The sequence below is a fragment of the Homarus americanus genome, unplaced genomic scaffold (genome assembly GCF_018991925.1).
Source record: "Homarus americanus isolate GMGI-L3 unplaced genomic scaffold, GMGI_Hamer_2.0 scaffold51476, whole genome shotgun sequence".
In the NCBI taxonomy this organism is placed as follows: Eukaryota; Metazoa; Arthropoda; class Malacostraca; order Decapoda; family Nephropidae; genus Homarus; species Homarus americanus.
The window spans coordinates 3,107,252-3,124,614 of NW_024736148.1; the positions used below are offsets into that span (position 1 = coordinate 3,107,252).

At 39.2% G+C, this 17,363-nt stretch overlaps 1 protein-coding gene across 1 annotated transcript in view; it reads right to left on the reverse strand.

Moving 5' to 3' along the window:
* The window catches only part of LOC121872048 (TBC1 domain family member 5-like), a 110,282-nt gene that overhangs the window by 81,023 nt on the left and 11,896 nt on the right, over positions 1–17,363 (reverse strand). The window contains exons 3-6 of the mRNA XM_042374716.1: positions 9,765–9,997; positions 8,966–9,094; positions 3,139–3,309; positions 2,907–2,995 (exon numbers count right to left, since the gene is read on the reverse strand). Coding sequence (XP_042230650.1) covers positions 2,907–2,995; positions 3,139–3,309; positions 8,966–9,094; positions 9,765–9,997 — 622 coding nt within the window. The remainder of the gene's footprint in view (positions 1–2,906; positions 2,996–3,138; positions 3,310–8,965; positions 9,095–9,764; positions 9,998–17,363) is intronic.

Genomic DNA, 17,363 nt, shown 5'->3' on the forward strand with positions numbered 1-17,363 from the left:
ATATATATATATATATATATATATATATATATATATATATATATATATATATATATATATATAAAAAATTGCCCCACAAAAAAAAACTTTCGTTTTCAGAGCTTTTCGGTTTTCGGAATTTTGGATAAAAGGTTGTCTACCTGTAGTCTCTACTGCATTTTTGCCACAGTCAGCAGCATTAACCCTTATTTTGGAGCTACCTCTGAGCTGAATAAAATCATATGGTATTAACCAAATAAAATATTGAAAATGGCATCCCATAGCAAAGGGGTCAAGTCCTTAAAACATATTGTTTTTTATCAACCTGCCCATTAATGCTTCCTTGTGATAAATGTACAGTATATATCAGGTGCCCACAAGAGCGCTCAGGCTCTCAAATGGTGCAGCCATGTTAATATTATGAATTTTATTTCAACTCTGTATCTGTGTTCTTCTGCCAATTTAACTGTTTCGGTATCAGTATATCAATGTAATAAGGGGTATTTTATACACACCCTCTCCCCTATTCTCTCTCCAGGTTGTCGAGCAAAGAATGTGTAAAGGGGTACTCAGTGGTTGCTTCAGTTACAGCACATGTAATATATCTGTTAGCTGGAACTCTCCAATACCCTGAATTGGAATTGGCTCAGATTTTTTCTGTGAAAACTTTCTCCACGCTGGATCTGTGAATGAGTTTCTGAGGTTGAAAATCAGGCCCATTTTCTGAGGAAGGTCCAATTAAATTCTGGAAAATCTCGAATTTTTTTTTTTTTTAGCAGGACAGAGCAAATTCTGAATCTGAAAATTGGGAACATTTTCTGGAAAATTAATTTTTTCTGGGTCTGGGAGCAAATTCTGAGGCTGAAATAATGCGTCATTCTGGAAAATTCCAAAAACTCTCTCAGTTTTTTCATAGGTCTGGGACCAAATTATGGGGATGAAATAACATGTAATTATGGAAAATTCAGAGAACCTTTTTTACAGTACCCGGAAAAATTACAGGGATGTGGGATTTTTCGGGGTTTGAGAGAATAATCTCATTACCCGGAAATCTCTCATCCCCAGAAGAGCTTTGCACCAAATTATTATTTTGGCTAATGAGAATATCACTACACCTCTAGGTGTCATGAAAGGTGTAGGACAGTGTACTCTGAACATACACTGCCACCTCGCTTAACACAGGTTTGTTCAACGCGGATTCGCTCGAACACCGTTTTTATAGAGCTTAACACTGGGCTAAGATTTGCTGGTGCTGGTGCATATAAAAATAAGGATTAGTTATGAAACCAAAAGAACTCAAAAAGAATAGCACAATGAATGTGCAAAGGAAGCACTGACACCAGATGACTAACAGACTTTACACATGAAATGACCACTGTGTCTGGCTATACTTGACATAAATTCTGGTGAGTTTCCTCTACACCACAGCTCAGTGTACAACCATGCTTCCTGGGTAACAACCCAATCACACAAATTGTTACAGCTTGCCGGGATAATACAGGTATTGAAATTAAATTCTATTTCTGAGTTTACCCAGCTTTACTTCTTAGCATAATATACTGCAACATGACTACTATATTGTGGAAAAATAGGCAGTATTCCTGTACACATATTTCATGCCTATGATGAACAAGGTAGGATGAGATGAAAAAAGAAACTAATAATTCCCTTGAGTAAAATGTAGGCTGGAAAGGTAAAAAAAAAAATCAGTTTAAAGTTCTTTGGTAAAAACAGGAGTGATATGAAGCAATTACTCACCCCTTTACATGTACTGTATATGCACAAAAGAGACAAGAAAATAAGTGCATGCAATAAACAGAAAGCATATACAGTACACACTCATACACATCTATACTCACTTGGTAATACATAGGCAAATATACAAATCTATACACACATGGTCATAGGCACACACACACATCCAAACCTGAGGGGACCGGTGGTAGAAGCAGCACCATTCTTGCCTCACAAGCGAGATGTCACGGGTTCGATTCCCGGGCCGGTGGAAGTTGTTTGGACTTACTTCCTAGCCCCCATTAGTCCCTGTTCACCTAGCAGTAAAGTAGGTACCTGGTGTAAGTCGAAAGTTGCGAATTCGTATTTAGGGACAAGTTGTTGGAGCTTCCAATAACTTGATGACATAAACCACTGACTCTTCAGGCTTCTACACCCTTAACTCATGAGACATAAAAGCAAGCATGAACTAGCATGCTTCCCTGTTGGGCACTGTAAACGCTTCTGCGCTTCACCTTATACAAGGATGTAGGGGAGTGCCCAATTAAAAAAAATAATGAAAAAAAATAAATAAAATAAAAATAAAATTCCAAACCCACATGGTTATAGGCACATATACAAGCTTAAGTATGCAAGCAGAAGCACTCACTCTCACTAATCATTTATTCCTCATTTTTCACTCTCACCCACACAGGAATAAAGCCAGCCGCCACCCCCCCCCTCAAGTTTGCAGATTTTTATTTCGCGGTCCTCTAATATTCGCAGATGACACCCTGGATGTACCCAAGAATGTCTGTGGTTAGTTTTAAAGTTGCCGGCATTTTTGCGGCTGGAACAGGGAGCCATTCGTTCTAGAGACAGCAATTTCCTGTACTGTACTGTAAACATGTGTGTATGTGTAGACACACACACACATATATATACAATACAGGTAAAAGAAATAATTGTCCGCAAATAACATTTGCGGATTAGGCGATTCGCAGCCATTTCGAGAACCGAACCCCCGCGAATTTGGGGGCCCCCTGTACATTCTCTCTCAAGATTTTTTTTACGAGTTCCATCCTATCACTGTGTTTTTTAATGAGAATAAAGTTGAAAAAAAAAGTACAGTAGAGTAATAATAATTCAACAGGAATATACTGTATAGTAAAATTAGCATAGTAACAACACACTTTAATTTCTAGAGTACTTACGGCGTTGGGTCCATCTCACGAGCATGCTGGTGAGCCTGGTGGTCGCAGTGAAGCACAAAGATCAATGGCGCAAGTACCTCATGCATACCCTGTTCACAAAAAAGTTCTATAAATCAAAACCTTTTCACTAATTAACCTTAATTCAAAACAGTTTGATATTTCTAGTGCAGTACAGTTAAAAAATTATGTATAAATTAATTTAATCAATCACCATGTGTTAACTTTCTCTCACTTGTCTATATCCTATGTCTGGGTGTTGCCGTGCATAACAGAATAGTACAGTGACCATAAGATCTCTGATACGAGTGGACTGGAAGAATTCAACCTCGGGAAATGTCCTTATCACATCTTGCCTGATGAGTTTCTTTAACTCCGAGTCTTCAAAATATTGATTCCAGGGACTCTGTAAGGTAAAAGAAAGTGTTATAAGAACACTTTAGCAAGTAAAAGTAACTTTAGTACATCTAGTAATATGTACAGAAAAGTATTTACATACATGGTAAGTTCATTTGACTGGTTATGCCCTGGTGTTATATCATGCTGTCATGGGCTAGGTATGCCACTACTGGTCAATTAAATGCAAGACTGTTCAGACTATGAAATGTTCAACCTTACAGTGAACTATAAACATTAGTGTTTACCTTTTAATTTAATGTAACTTACCATACCTTCTGTAGGTATCCCCCACATCATGGAAACTCAGATTGCGGAAATTCACCAATACGGCATTTGTAAATTATGATCACTAAACTCGGGATACGGCCCTTAAATTTTACCTTACAGAAATGGGATCAATTTTCAACACAAAAATTGATATACTGTATACAAAAAAAAAAAATAAATAAATTCACTGACTTTATAATTTATTTGGTGTGGCTTTCTTGGTGTTTGGTACCATCAAGCATGGCTATGCAGCACACCCATGATGCTGGACTCAATTTGTTAATATCTCCCAGCCTGTACGCTTGATCTCTCAACCCCAGCTCTTGGATTTAACACTTATTTACGTTTATTATTCAAGACTGTCCAATGTATTACCCTTATACAAGGTGAGTGGAAAGAGGCCATCAAGTGCAAATGAAATCAATAGTGCTAAAAGAGCCCGTAAATTAATTATGTTGGATATAAAACAATGTTTTATGGAGTTTGAAGTGGGAGAAAAATGTAGCCAGATTTAAAAAACATTAGAGCTTGATAAGTCTCACAATAACTCCCAGTGCACCACCTCACCTCATGCAACATTCAACATCATTTGTGGCGAGTTAAATTCAAGTGTTTTGTGTATCATATAATAATCAATGTATACCGTACAGGTATGTTTAAAAATCTTTATTTTCAATCATAAGATGTGTGCTTGTATTACTCCATTTTGCCAAAAAAGTTTCTTTAGGAATGCATCTCCAATTACTGTATATAATGAAAGTCAATGAGAAAAAGAGGTTCACATTACGGTCAACTTTTCAAAGATGCATCCCTTCTGTAACCTAGGGGATTACTGTACATGAAAAGTATAGACATGTACATGATTTGATTTTATATCTAGCATCACAATATAGAACATTACTGTACCAGGTGAGTGAGGCCTTAGCTCAGTAGACATCATGATTCATGATAATTCAATGTTAGATCAAGATTGAATATGGAATGCCTGTCATCATCAGAGCAATGTGCAGAACTTGGGTAAAAATTATAGGGGCATTTGAGCAGCCACTAAACCAAACTTTAGAGTAAAAACTAAAATCACTGAGCTTGTGCAACACAAACACCCATAAGTGATAGCTATGCTCTTTATACTGTACTATAGTGAAGCCAACACAAAGCACAAGGGTAACTGGAATAATTCACGTTTTTATGTGAACTTTTCGTCTTCAGTCTTAAGTTACTAGATATAAATTACTGGTAACATTTTTAATATTTAACAGTTTAGATTGACTGACTGGTTATGAAATTTAGACTCACAGCCAAGCACTAGAGGTATCGGTTCAGGATGTTTGCCTCTTAAAATATTCTATAACAATATCTCTGTTAGCCGGTATCCCTCTTTGCCTGAACTCTCCAACAGTCGAAATTGAAATATCCTTGGAATTTTTTCCAGAAAATTTCTCTCAATTCTGAGTTTGGGAAAGATTTTCCAAGGTTGAAAATCAGGCGCATTTTCTGGAATACAGTATTCTGAGAAAAATTCCAGAAATTCTCTCCAAAATATTTTCCTGGCCTAGGAGAAAATTCCAAGGATGAAATAATGTGCAATTCTGGAAAATTCTGACTTGGGGGGGGGGGGGTTCTGAGAGGAAATTCCAAGGATGAAACAATGCGCAATTTCCAGAAAATTCCAAAACTTTTCCCAGTAACCCTAAAAATTCCAGGGATGGGGGATTTTTTCTGGTTTTGCGAGTCGTCTCGTTACCAGAAAATCTCTCGGGGTATTATTATCGCTTTGGTCATCCAGCGAATTTTAGGATTTTAAGTTACCACCATCTGAGAGGTTTAGGTTCGGTTGAAATTATGTTTTTCTGGTGGTTTTTAGTGTGTCTTGAATGGTTCTGACCTATTTCCAAATAGGTGGATGACCAAAATGATAATTTTACCATCTCTCATTACCTGAAGTGCTTTCCACCAATTGTTCCGGCTAACGGGGATATTACTGCTTGTTATTATCTGTAGGATGGAGTTGGCCGAGTATTTTTCAGTGTATTTCATGGTTTCACACAGCAGAAGGCACAGATTATATGCATACATTTGGCCCTCATTTTATATAATTTTTTGTATATGGTCAAGTGATTATAACCCTTAATTTCACGATACAGTACAGTATATAAATGCTCCCTCAGGTTACCAACAATATTTACTCTCATTATAACGGAAACAAATATCAGTAGAGTAGGAAAGGACAAATAATTCTGTGATATGCCAGTACAGCGCATATATGGTAATTGCCAGTAAATATTAACATTTACAATTACAGGTAAAAAACAAAATAGCAATGTTCTATATCCAGATGCTTAAAAATTATTAAATTTAACTATCCCTAAACAGTTATCTTCATATACTGTAATGATACTGTAAGTAAAATATTTGCAATATCGGGGTTTATTCTGGTGGTTCAAAACCTAGCCCCATACAGGTACAGGGGTTCCTCGTTATCTGAGTATTCATTATTTGTGGATCCGCAGTTACAATCTCAAATAATTGTAGAACTACTGTACTATATACGTAAAAATTCCTTGATCTTAAGAGGATTCCACGGATGAAATCCATCGGTTGTGAGCATAAGCATTTAAAATTCCCGCCTGCCTCCCATTCTCTCAATATTCATCATTTTTGCCTGTGCCACATACACGCACATTAACAGTTGCCCGCATCCCCAAGCCTTGTTTTGAAAGTGCTCCAAGGTTTTTCTTTGCTTTGTTGTACATTTGGTGACATTGGTGGAATTTTTTGTAGCCATGAGATCCAAAGCAAGGTCCTTCTGGTGTAAGGCCACCACCACGAAGAGATGATGATGAGATGGCAATAGACAATCCACCTAGTCCTACCTCTCTTTCTTCCTCAGACTAATCCTCTTCCTCTGACTAATCCTCCTCTTCCAACATCCACCTCCATCCATCCAATCAAGCCCAACATTTCTACTTTTGAAGGAAGCAAATACAATTCACTGATAGTGTTACGATCTCCTTTCGCTGCTTCCCAGCTTCTACCACTGGTAAGGGAGAGGAGGGGGAGCGGTGTGGTGGATATCTCACCTGTTCTCTGTCTCGTTCCGTGAAATGATTGCCAAATGGCAAAGCAGTATTTTTTCTTTTATCTTATATTTATTATTATTATTTTTATTCATTCCTCACATTTACTGGTACTGTTTACACATGACACAGTTCATCCAGGCAGTCACCAAGCTGACTCATGAGCCGTGTGTGGCTGCTGCCTGTATGCCAAGACGTTGCATAGGGGCAGGGAGAGTGCGGCTGGCCACAGTTACAGCTCACTGCCTCAATACATATGTTCACTTCCTACACCCACACACACCCATGCTCTTCATTTTTATTATTTTATAGTTTTATAGTACAGTATACTATGAAACTATAAAATACTGTACTGTACTATAAAACACTGTATTGTATACTGTACAGTATATAGTACATTATTTTCTTTATTTTTAAGACATTACAGTATTGTAATGATGCACATTTGGAGCACAGAATCCCCAGTTTTTCCGACTTCCCTCCCGAATTTTTCCCAGCGAGTCGAAGATCGCTAGACCAAAAATTGACGAGAAAGGGTGTTAAAAAAATTTAATTGCTAAGTGAACAATGGTTAAACGAGGGATACCTGTACAGTTGAGTCTGGATTTACGCGGTTTTGGTTTACGCATTTGGTCATTTACGCGGGGCCTTGCCGGAATTGAAATGCTTTAATTACGCGGTAAATTTGGTCATTTACGCGGAGAGCAGCTGGCGGTCCAGCCGCACTGCACCATTTTGGATTCAAACCTCCCGCCATGTTTGACCAAAGCGAGGGTAAGCGGCGTGAGTAAGGTTGCGCAGTATGTCGCTGTTGCGTTATCGGTGACGTCATATGACGTATCGGACTGTGAGTGGGCCACGCATCCTTACCTCCCTCCCCCGCTAGCTGTGATTGGTTTAATGTAATATGATGTGCCCTGCCGTGGGAGGGAAGAAGTCGATGACCTAGCTGGGCCTGTCTCATTGTTCTCAGTCGCGCATACAGTTCTCTCTTGTGCCCGCTATTCCCCTCACAACTCACAATGGCAGCCGCGGGACCCCCACCACCAGAGAAAAACATTGAATTACCTTGACTAAGCCATGATGATGTGAAGGAAATCATCGAGTTGGGGGAGAAACTTAAGCTCATCCTTGCCAACGTCCCAGAGAAGCATCGGTATGAAGCGTCTAGAAACCACCTGACGAAATTTATGGAGCCATGTATCCAGATCTATCTCGACAACATCAATGCTAGTCGTCAACGTAGTATTGAGGACTTCCTCACCCGCAACCCACCACAACCACAGCCAGCCCAAGTCAGTGATAGTGATATTGACAGTGAGGATATGGACTTTGAGGGGTTTGTCTGGGAGGCCCTGCAAACCTCTGCAAGTAGTGAAAGTGAAAGTGATTCACCGGAGGGCAACTAATCTGCCCTCTGCCTCGGAACCAGCCGCCATCCACGTTTGCTGGCCCAGCTTTTCTACTAACGTAAGTGTTAAAAAACCTAATATTATTGATATTTCTCTTAATTATTAATTATGTGTGCATACCATCATAAAATTAATATGTTATTTTTACTACAACGTACGTATTGTGTCGGGAAAAAGTGGAGTTTGGGGGTCGGCCCAGTCTCTATTTCAATTAATCCCATATGTTCTGTTATTTCATTTACGCGTTTCTCGTTTTACGCGGTACTCCACGGATTCAATTGACCGCGTAAATGAAGACCCAACTGTAATTACATATTTCCTAAAGGGAATTAGCTTTTGGATTTTGAACAACCATCTTATGAACTGGTTCTTCAGTCCCTAACCTATTCATTAACCAGTGGGTTCTTATATAATACAGCCCTGTATCCTTAAAATTATAAATGCATTTATTTTTTTTTTGTAAGCACCTTACTAGATGTATGAGGTAGGTAATTTTGTGAGCCTGGTACCTAACCCCATTTCACATAGGACCTTTGTTCATGGTTTCTATTTGCATGGTGTTCTCAAGAACCTAACCACTGTGTAAGTTAAGGCATGAATATACTTTGCATAACAATTCAATAAATCACAGACTGAAAATCCACAGATGATATGGGAACTGTTGTGCTGTATTTAGAAATTATCCATATTCTACATAGTTGCCCATTAATAAATTATGCTTCATTACAAAATATGAAAGTCATTTTACAAATAATATATTCATGCCAAACAAACTCGATAGATTTTCAAAATACCTGTAAACCAATAATCATCTGTTTAAAATGATATTGCAAGATTTCAAACCACAAGGAAATTAATGTAACGAGAAAAGCGTTTAGTTCCCGTATTCAATAAAGTTGTAACTCACCTGTTCATGCTGTGAGAGAGGATTGTTTAACAAAGGATCAAGAGATTCATCACCTAGCCCAGGTGTCACCATGAGATGTAATCTTATGGTTTCATATTTCTCACGTTCCTCCCGAATCACCTTTAACCACTGAAATAAAGCACAAGAACACTGACAAAACCTTATACTGTACTGTATTTACTCTCATTCCAAGTTATTGTATGTCTCTGAATTCATGGACTCTTTAAACCTGACAGAAAACTTATAATTTGAATATCATAAAACATGTCTTTTCTTCACTTTTTTCCTAATAAACACTGAATATGATGTATAACCAATAAACAGGTCCAAGTTACTGTACATATAAATAATCAAGATTTAATATAAAAGACTTTTGAGTAAATATTTGCATAAACAAATACAATATGATGATTCTTAAAGCATAAATGGAAGAAAATGTACACAAACACCCAATCACATTTAAGAGAGCATAAACTTACAGATCATAAAACATACATAAATGTATGCAAACACACACATAACATAAGAACATAAGAATGGAGGAAACTGCAGCGGGCCTATTGGCCCATACTGGGCAGTCCCGTTTACACCCAACCCCTATTGCTCATATGAGCATCCAACCTATGTTTGAAGCAATTCAGCATATTCGAGTTAATGATGATAATATACATACTGTACATATATAATGCATACAATACACTCACACAAGACAGGACTATAATAGAGTACTTTTCTTTCATTCAATCTAGATCAGATTCAGCAGAAAAAAATATTAAGATCCAAAAGTCCTATACTTTACCTGTGTATGATCATCAGGCAGTATTTTTAAATATATCAACCAACACACGGAGCGAAATCTGCTCGCCCGCATTTCCCCGGCTCTTCCTAGGTTCTGTATCAATTCTGTTCCTGCACACTTGCAGATTTCAGCCCATTCAGCACAATAAGGCAGACCCCCACCAAGGATCCTGGCTGGCTGAGCAGCACTAAAGTGATCTTCATGGTGCATGCTTAACCTGTCACTGTCAGAGCCTGTAAAATACATATTCACTTGAAGGACAGATTCTAAGACTTCAGCATTTTCCATAATAATTTATGATCAAGTAGCAAATACAATGCACACTACAAAAATATTCATTACTTTGAGCAACACATAATGGTTTACTTACAGTAATTACCCGGTACCTAAAACTCTCTAAGCTTAATATCATAAAAAGTGAAAAAATAAGGCAATTCATTAGCAACTGTCAATGCATATTCAAATAACTTGCATAGAAACAAAGAAGAAAAGAAACTCATGATCTCAGAGTGATATAGTAACAAACACATTCCATCAAACAAGTACAACATAAAAGAGGAGTCACATTATTAGGGCATGTGGTGCTAGCATATAAAAAATGAAAACTCAATGGGTGAATATAGTCATGATGCTTATGTTGTACAAGGGAACACCATTACAGAACACACTTGTTACAGCAGTTAGATCGAACAAGTGATAGGATATGAAGGGAGAAGCTGTGTTGCTCTTAATTCCAACCACCCTGCACCAGTTCCAAGAGTTTTCAAGAATGACTAATGCTTCATAAATACACATACAGTGTAGGTACTGAAAAGAGACAGTACATAAAATCTGTAGGGTACATATAAAAAAATTATTTTACAGTGTACAGTGTTGTAAGAGTTCATGATGTTAGTTAAATTTTTTCTTTGGAAGTAAAATATAAATCATCTATACAAAGTTCAATCCATATTCTCTATCTACTCATGTATCTATGTCAATTACATTTCAGGTGTAGTACCAGAATCCTGGAGGATAGCAAATGTGATACTGATTTTCAAGAAGTGAGATAGATTACTATCCTCTAACTACCATCCAATCAGTTTAACATCAATTGTAAGCAAATTGCTGGAAGCAATAATTTCAAGCTCTATTCAAAATCACCTGGAGTAGCACAAGTTGACTCCCAACATGGCTTCACAAGTGGGCATTCATGTCTAACTAATCTATTAACATTCTTTTCAACTGTTTTCAAATCAGTGGACGACGGACACGATTATGATGTGGTATATCGCGACTTTAACAAAGCCTTCGACAGATTCCCCCACGAAAGACTAATACGAAAAGTAGAGGCTCATGGAATTGGAGAAGATATTCTAAAATGGATTATGGCATGGTTACAAAACAGGAAACGGCGAGTAAGCATTAACGGTACTAAATCCGATTGGGGTAACGTCACTAGTGGAGTACCCCAAGGCTCAGTACTTGGATCACTACCATTTCTTATATACATAAACGACATAGATATAGGTGTAGACAGCAACGTAAGTAAATTTGCTAACGACACTAAAATAGGGCGAGTAATTAAATCTGAGGAGTACTCCGCAAAACTACAGGAAGATCAAAACAAATTTTTTGCATGGTCTGAAAAATGATATGAAATTTAAATTGGACAAATGTAAAGTACTAAGTCTAGGAGATGTAAACAGAGAAACCAGATATCAGATAAACAATGTTGTTATATAGAACTCCGACTGTGAGAAAGACTTAGGAGTAATGATAAGTAGGAATCTTAAGCCAAGACAACAATGTGTATTTGCTCAAAACAAGGCTAACAAAGTACTTGGGTTCATACAAAGGAGTGTTGGTTACAAGACTAGTGAGGTTATCCTAAAACTAATATCTTGCGCTTGTGAGACCTCACTTAGATTATGCGGTTCAGTTCTGGTCACTGTACTACAGAATGGATATAGAATCCTTAGAAAGAATTCAGAAGAGAATGACAAGACTAATCCCAGGCATTAGGAACCTTGATAACAGAGACAGGTTAAAGCATCTTAATTTGCACTCCCTCGAGAGATGAAGAGTGAGGGGCGATATAATTGAGGTGTACAAATGGAAGTCAGAGTTAAACAAAGGTGATGTAACAACGGTACATACTCAAACTATCCAACCAGGAGCGAACTCGTAGCAATATTTTTAAATTAGACAAGTTTAGATTTAGGTGCGAGATAGGTAAACATTGGTTTGGAAATATAGTTGTGGATGAGTGGAACAAGTTACCAAACATCATCATTAACTCGAATACACTGGATAGCTTCAAATATAGGTTGGATGGATATACGAGCGATAGGGGTAGGTAGTAGGCAGCTACCAAAAAGGGAGGTACAGTCGACCCTCGTTAATTCGGACTCCTTTAATCCGGATTTCGGATAAATCGGACGAAATCTGAACTGTCCATATCAAATTTCTGGTTCTAGGATTGTCCCAGTTGCAATTGGGGTTGCAATTTCAAATTCTGTGTCACTACTAAGAAATAACAAAGTCCCTGGTGCACTCTAAGATTAAGAGAAAACGGACGACTCAGGAGTCCTGAAGTGAGAGAAAACGGACTCCTATGACGGGGCACTCAAATAAAGAGACATGGCTACATGTTTTGTGGACTAGCCACTGTATAGTATCCTTTTCATCACTTTGTAATAAACCTCATTATGCCTATGTGTGTTTCTGATAATTATCATAACATTATATACTGTATTTATATATTTAGCGGTTGTACAAACACAAGGCCTCACACATGCCACTCAGACTGACAGACTTGACAAGTTTTACCAACCATAAAGACAGTTGAAGCTTTAAACATCACTCACAATGGATCTTGAATATTCCAACTGTAATCAGACATACCTAAGTTGCCTCAACAATTGCAACCCCAGTTGCAATATCAAATTCTGTGTCATTACTAAGATATAACAGGCTCTGGTGCACTCTAAGATTAAGAGAAAACGGACGACTCAGGAGTGCTGAAGTGAGAGAAAACGGACTCCTATGACGGGGCACTCAAATAAACATACACATAGCTGTATAATGCAATATTAACCCCTAAATCGGTTAATTGGGACAATCGGCTAAAACGGACACCCTTCCCCCCCCTATTAGTCCATTTTAACGAGGGTCGACTGTACTACCGCCTGGGAAGATATTGGAAGCATAGTTTGTTGTCTAATGATAGACCCTGCTGCCAAAGGGCATCACAAAAATTGTAACCATGTCCCAGGTTGCTGATCTGACTTTCTGCCTCATTTACACACAATTGCAGGGTCTCAATTGTTTCTCTTAACATTGACAACACAACATACATATATTGTTTCTCACTCTTGGTCTTTTTTTTTCTTTGTGGGTCTTTATTATCATCATTATTATTATTATTATTATTATTATTATTATTATTATTATTATTATTGCATAATTATTATTATTATTATTAGGGAATTACTACACCACATGAGGTCCCTCATAACACCATCTGTGAGGGAATTACTACACTACGTCAAGCCTCTCATAGCACCATCTGTGAGGGAATTACTACACCATGTGATGCCCCTCATAACACCATCTGTGAGGGAATTAGTACACTGCATCAGGTCCCTCATAACACCATCTGTGAGGGAATTACTACACCACGTCAAGCCCCTCATAGCACCATCTGTGAGGGAATTACTACACCACGTGATGCCCCTCATAACACCATCTGTGAGGGAATTAGTACACTGCTTCAGGTCCCTCATAACACCATCTGTGAGGGAATTACTACACCACATCAAGCCCCTCATAGCACCATCTGTGAGGGAATTACTACACCACGTGATGCCCCTCACAATACCATCTGTGAAGGAGTTACTACACTACGTGTCTGCTGTTCAACACCTCAGCATACATGATCTACGTGACCTCCACTGTAAACATTAATCAGTATGTTCACTGTATGTTCCTTTACCTTTCTCTAATGAAGGCTTTTGTTAAACCACTAATGTATTTAATTAGGCATTTATGTCCAATGTAATTTTAAGCCTTCGGGCTGCAGAACTTTTTCAATTTACCGTTACGCACACACACACGCACCAAGATGGGACCACTGTGCTTCCTTATGCTTATCAATGATGCCCTAAGAGAAACTCCTGCTCGCTGGAAATATGTCAACTCCACCATTGGGATCAGTGACAACAATTCTTCTCCCAACTATATCGCCCTTCAAGATTTATTGAACAGTCTCCAAAACTGGGCCACCAACAACCACGTCACCATCAACCATACCAAGACCATGGTTATGCACATCAACCTCTCTTCCGACGTTATCCCACCCCCTTCCATTACTTTAGGTCCCAACACACTCCAGGTTGTAGATTCCAATAAGCTCCTCGGCGTCACCATAGACAACAAACTAAATTGGAAACCACACGTCAGTGAAGTTGTTAACTCCTCCAGTTTCTATCTCCGCCTCCTCTGCCGACTCAAGTCCTTCGGAGTTCCTGCCCCCGAGCTCCTCAGTGTTTACACAACATTCACACTTTCACCCACACACACACACACACACACACACACACACACACACACACACACACACACACACACACACACACACACACACACACACACACACACACACACACACACACACACACACACACACACACACACACACACACACACACACACACACACACACACACACACACACACACACACACACACACACACACACACACACACACACACACACACACACACACACACACACACACACACACACACACACACACACACACACACACACACACACACACACACACACACACACACACACACACACACACACACACACACACACACACACACACACACACACACACACACACACACACACACACACACACACACACACACACACACACACACACACACACACACACACACACACACACACACACACACACACACACACACACACACACACACACACACACACACACACACACACACACACACACACACACACACACACACACACACACACACACACACACACACACACACACACACACACACACACACACACACACACACACACACACACACACACACACACACACACACACACACACACACACACACACACACACACACACACACACACACACACACACACACACACACACACACACACACACACACACACACACACACACACACACACACACACACACACACACACACACACACACACACACACACACACACACACACACACACACACACACACACACACACACACACACACACACACACACACACACACACACACACACACACACACAGGTTTGATGAACAGTCTCCAAAACTGAGCCACCAACAACCACGTCACAATCAACCATACCAAGACCATGGTTAAGCACATCAACCTCTCCTCCGACATTGTCCCGCCCCCTTCCATTACTTTAGGTCCCAACACACTCCAGGTTGTAGATTCCACTAAGCTCATCGGCGTTACCATAGATAACAAACTAAATTGGAAACCACACGTCAGTGAAGTTGTCAAATCCTCCAATTTCCGAGCTCCTCAGTGTTTACACAACATTCACACTTCCCAAGCTCACCTATGCCTCCCCTACCTGGTCTTCCTCCCTAAATGCCACACTACGTAAACACCTAGAAAAAGTGCAAAAGAGGGAATGCAAGATAATTCTCTCCCCTTCCTACTCCACATATCAAGAAGCGCTCAACACACTGATCCTCTAGGCTCTCACTGACCATCACCACGCCCTCTTCTGCAAATTTGGTGAGAAGCTTCTGCACCATCCTCGACACCGGCTCCTACTACCACCCGAGATCCCTCGTCAGAGAATTGCTGTTCGACACCACAACCGCTTCCAGCCCATACGAGCATGTACAGATCGATATAAGAACAGCCCAGTCCCAACCACTGTAAAATTATCAATAACTTGTAATCAACCAGTGTATTCACTCCCAGCCAATCTTACTTTTTGCACTGTCACTATGTTGAAATGCCCTGTAGTTTGAGCTTCTCACATCTAGTTATTATATATCATATTTGTATCACTTATGTTACTTGTATATTATTTGTAAATAAAGAGACCCATTCCCCAATTATGTTACTGTATATTTTCAGCCTTTCAATAAACCATTAATTATTCTTAAAAAATGCACACACACACACTGAACCCTAGAAGATCCGGACTAAAAGGGGGGACCACCTGTCCGCACAAGATGAATGTCCGAATCTTCCGGCGAATGTACAAAATACGGTGTATCCTCGACTTACGACATATTCGACTTACAACAGCCCGGACATACGACGGCCCTGTTTCCTCCTCTGCTTCATCCAATTAATGTAGTCTCCATGCTTAATTAAAAAATAATTGAGGCCCTGTGTGCATTCAGCTGAATACATTAAAGGTAAGTGCACAATAACACTTTATTAATTTTTCATTATTGATTACAATCATGCGCCGGTTAACGTCCGACCGAACAATATCGATGTATCGTCCGTGTACCCCAAAATCCGTGGCGCCTGCTGGGCCACCACTCACGACCCCTGGCGGAGAACCAGTAGTCCTCCCCCATACTGGTCAGATATTGTGTTAAAGGAATATGCTTCCTTGATTAGGCTTTTTTTAAACATTTGCCTGCAGGTGTAATGTTAACCTACATCTATTGAGGATAAAATCTTTCACCCACAAATTGACAATGACACATTTGCTGTATTCAGACATATCTAGTTGCCTCAACAATTGCAACTCCAGTTGCAATTGGGGTTGCAATTTAAAATTCTGTGTCATTACTACGGAATAAAGAAGTATTTGGTGTACTGCACTCTAAGATTAAGAGAAAACGAAGGACTCAGGAGTCCTGAAGTGAGAGAAAACGGACTCCTATGATGGGGCACTCAAATAAAGAAACATGGCTACATGTTTTGTGGACTACCCACTGTACAGTATTGGTGGTATATTTTTCATCACTTTGTAATAAACCTAGTCATGCCTATGTGTGTTTCTGATAATTACCATAACATTATATATTTATATATTTAGAGGTTGTACAAACACAAGGCCTCACACATGCCACTCAGACTAACAGACTTGACAAGTTTTACCAACCATAAAGACAGTTGAAGCTTTAAACATCACTCACAATGGATCTTGAATATTCCAACTGTAATCAGACATATCTAAGTTGCCTCAACAATTGCAACCCCAGTTGCAATTTCAAATTCTGTGTCATTACTAAGAAATAAATAAGTGTCTGGTGTACTGCACTCTAAGATTAAGAGAGAAAACGGACTTCTTTGACGGGGCACTCAAATAAAGAGAGACATAGCTACATGTTTTGTGGACTACCCACTTTACATTATCCTTTTCATCACTTTGTAATAAACCTAGCCATGCCTATGTGTGTTTATGATATTTACCATAACATTATACAGTATATATATATTTAGTGGGTCTAAATGGTTGTAAAATGGGAAACTTGGGGTTGGGTGCCTGGAACCCCCATTAGAATAAATCCGATAGGTTTATGTAATTTCGGACAACGTCCATTTCG